At 35.4% G+C, this 3939-nt stretch overlaps 1 protein-coding gene across 1 annotated transcript; it reads right to left on the bottom strand.

Annotated features, from left to right (window-relative positions):
* Positions 1 to 2100: 2100 nt before the first annotated feature.
* Positions 2101 to 3277, bottom strand: LOC106771054 (AT-hook motif nuclear-localized protein 20; the record flags this gene model as incomplete). The annotated part of the gene is made up of 1 exon (XM_014656942.2): positions 2101 to 3277. A coding segment is annotated over one exon (867 nt), but the record flags the coding sequence as incomplete, so codon positions are not given.
* Positions 3278 to 3939: the final 662 nt, after the last annotated feature.

The following is a 3939-nucleotide window of genomic DNA, read 5'->3' as shown; positions in this document are numbered from 1 at the left end:
ATGCCTTACTTAACTATTGTTAAAATCCTTTTCCACAATAGTGTTAGTAATTTAATTAAGATGACATGTATATAGATGAGAGTGTATGATGTTATAATTGTGATATAACATGCGATGTATCGTGAACATAGTTATTTATAGATAAGGAATATTACTTTGAGATGATTAAGTTGTCCATTGAAATAGAGATTTTGATATTCTTTTAATACTGAATTCAGGAGGAAAATATCTTGTAGTCAAAGTCAATGAAAGTTTCTATGACTTAATCTAGGATGTTAAAAAGAATTGTGTATGATAAATCATATAAATGTATCATCATGTCATATGAGTAGATTGAGTTTTTGATATGTATTGTTATCATGAAAACTTAATAAATTTAGTATGACAAATGTAAATTTTTGAGTATAATTTAACACATGGGTTTTTTAGAAGTAAATTTAAGTGTATGTAATGATGATATTAATCACCAATGACATGAGAGATAGTGAACGAATTGAGTTAGATACTTTATTTATGATAGATGTTTAATGAATAAAAATTGTATTCATGAGGAAGGATATATGTTATTATGATATGTGTATGATATATACATGTATGAAAAATTTAAAAACTCTAGTTTTTCTTGTTTTGTATGATTGTTCTATTTATCAACTGTAATGATAATGTGTTGAATGAGAGTATATGATGTTGCAAGAATTTCACTAGAGATTATAGAGAAAAAAAAAATTAAATAGAATATATATTTTATTAGATCTTTTATTAACTATTAACTAGTTTTAATTTGATTAAATTTTTCCATTAGTTAGTTAAAGTTGGCTTTAAGAATAAATTTATTTGTCAAAATTTTCGTATATAACTTGTCAAAAATTTTATTTTGAATTGTTTTTAACTTAATTTTAACTTATCCTAAAAGTCATTTTGAAAAAAACATGTTTAAACATATGTTTTTTAACTAACTACTATGTGTCCACATTGGTTGATCTAATAGTGAAAAAGCTTAATTATTGATTACTTTATGCAAAATACTTTTGATTTGTTTGTAAGATCACTGATATAATATTGCCCACAAAAACAAAGGTCAATATCCAACATGTTTCTGTGTCACCCCTAAAATGTCTATCTTCCCATGTTTTTACCGGGTTTTCATATCAAGTAAATGACCCTTAAACAACTAAAGGAGGCATGGACCAAGAAAGAACAGTTATAATAATATTATCATATTTAATTTCTAAATAAGAGACCTTGCACTAGGCACATGAAGACAGCTCTCAATGTTTGAAAGAAGAAACCAGTGTTTTCAATTATATTCAAATATATTACTACATTTATCGGGGAAAGAGTCGCTCTTTCTGTAGCATCTTAATCGATTCATTATAGGGTATGGCATAAAATTCTCCATTCTGTCAAAACAAGCTTTATTAGTGTCTTCATGGGACTCACCTTAAATCCTATAAACATCACACGTGCGTGTAGAATAACAGAAGGGTCTGGGACTTCATCAAATCAATGTAAAGAAGAGAGCCATACCCAAACAGAGAGAGTGTCGTCTAGAATAAACATCAAATTATGGAACTTTAATTCTATGCAACACTGACTTGCACCACCGACAAAAGACAATGTTAATCTAGGCATTTTCATAATATTTATGCAGATCAATGTTGCTGAGTTCTTTCTTTTTTCAACTCACATAACTCGGTATTTGTTCATCATGCCCTATTTATAACGTAGATCTGCGCAGTAGCCCTATCATCTTTGCAATCAGACAAGTCAATTATAGATGCAGAAGTCTTAAGTTACAAACCCTAACAGTGATTTGGTTTCCTTCCCATCTCAAACAAAAGGGCAAGAGTGAAAGAAGTTTGAGAAACCATCAACCCATGATTGGAAACACAATTCCATCTCATGATTAGGATCATATACCCTCCCTTCAAAACTCAACTTCCTCATATTTTGAGAGTCTAATCATTCCATTCTATCATATATTTAAACAACAGCAATGAAGTGCATCTTATAGAATAAAATAATAAAGAAATCAAATAAAAATGCAACCAGGAAATAAAGGGACGAAAAGAAATACCAGATGGAGAAAAAACTAGTAAATTATTCATAAATATATTAAAAGACGCCCATGATCATCTTTTTTATTCAAAACACAGAAGCAAAAGAGAAAAAAGATGGTTCATAATCCATGTACATCATAAAATAAGCATGCTTGCTTGGTAGCTGGCTAGCTTCCTCTCTCACTGTTCTTCACAACTATATATATATATATATATATAATTAGTAGTCTAACCTTGCAACTCTTCCGATTCCTAGCCTTCAAAATACAGCACAAGATGAATACAATAAGCAGGTTAAATTTGATTATTAGATGACTCCATCCATGTCTTCTTCTACCACGTTTTGCAATTCAGAAAGGTGCCCGTCCATGACCCCAAGCAAGGGCTTCATGCCCCACTTGGCCCCCGCCTCCATTTGGTGGAAGATTATACAAAGGCAAAGATGTTGGATCTGGAATCCCACCCTGCAATTGCCCACCCCCACCCCCACCGCTTCCAATTCCAAGTGGCGGTGGCGATCCTCCTCCTTGTACCGCGGCGGCGGAACTGGGCCCTTCATCATCTTCATCAAGTGGAAGTCTCTCATATGTTGCATTAGAAAAAGTTGCAGCAATCACCATCACTGGTCCTGTGGCAACTAGAGGCCCAACCACACTCCCTCCTAGTACTTGGCCCTGGCCTCCAGCAAGATACACTGTGAGTCCTGTGGATCCTGGAGGAGCAGGACCAGGTAAAAAGGTCCCAGTGAGGGACAAAATCTCAAACCTCCCATGAAGTGCCACCACAGCTCCAGGAGCAGCAGGTTGTCTAAGAGTAACATTGGCCACCGAGCCACTCCCACTGAGCACACAAACCCCACGCTGACGCCTTCTTGCGAATTGGGCTACACTTTCGGCAACATCAGCTCCTCCAGTTATCTCCATCACATGACTCCTCAGGGCGTTTGGGCTGTCCCTTGTTACGAAAATTGGTGGTTTTGGCTTGTTTTTGGATCCGGGAGGTCTTCCTCTTGGTCTGCGAGTTCCAACCTCAACTGCACCTTCTCTCGGTTCATCTCTATTGTCTTCATCTTCTTCTATATTATGGCCACCACTGGTTTCATTGATTGCAAGGTCTGTGTGGCGTTTGCTTAGGCCAGGTGAATGGGTTCCTGGGTCAACCCCAGATAACCCTCCCTGACCTGTCCACCAAGGATTTGCCAGAGTTACTGCAAAGATTAATTCAGGTTAAGGTAAAGAAAAGTATATAGCAGTTAGTTAACACCCAGAAACCAATTAAGCTCAATTGCCTCTACCAGAAAACGCAAATTTGACCTGTGAGCTACCTTCTTTTGATTGGGATTTTGGTTTTGTCTTTCTAGGTTTCCTTCACTTGGTTGTAATTGTAAGAGAGAAAAAATAAAATAAAATAAAAGTCAAACCCACATAGCTCATAAGAAACAAAGGGTTTTGCTAGCTGTTTTTCCTGGGAAGACTATGTTTGGTTGGTCCCATAGATGAGAGGCCAGAAAGAGGATAAAGGAATGAGAGGTGAGGTGCTTAGAAGAGAGAATTAGATTCAGATACTCAAGAAGAATCAAGTAAAGGGTATTAAAGAGTTTATCAAATAGGTGTTTTCAAGAGGTGGAAAGAAAAAGATGGAAGATCAGACCATCATCAATTGTTCTTTCTCTTCTTCTTTTTCTTTAAATTGTTTGATTATTCTTTGGCTATTTATGAAGAAGTGATCTGATTGGACGTGAGACAGAACAGATGCGAAACCTTTCACAGAATCAAGCACTAAAGAGAGCAAATACGATGACAGAACCAGAGAAAAGATGAAGAGAGATCATTAAGAAAACCAAGATAGGGGACAGTACTATCTTAACAATAAGATATAG

This window comes from Vigna radiata, chromosome 8, assembly GCF_000741045.1.
Source record: "Vigna radiata var. radiata cultivar VC1973A chromosome 8, Vradiata_ver6, whole genome shotgun sequence".
NCBI lineage: Eukaryota > Viridiplantae > Streptophyta > Magnoliopsida > Fabales > Fabaceae > Vigna > Vigna radiata.
This window is presented reverse-complemented; position numbering and strand designations above follow the sequence as displayed.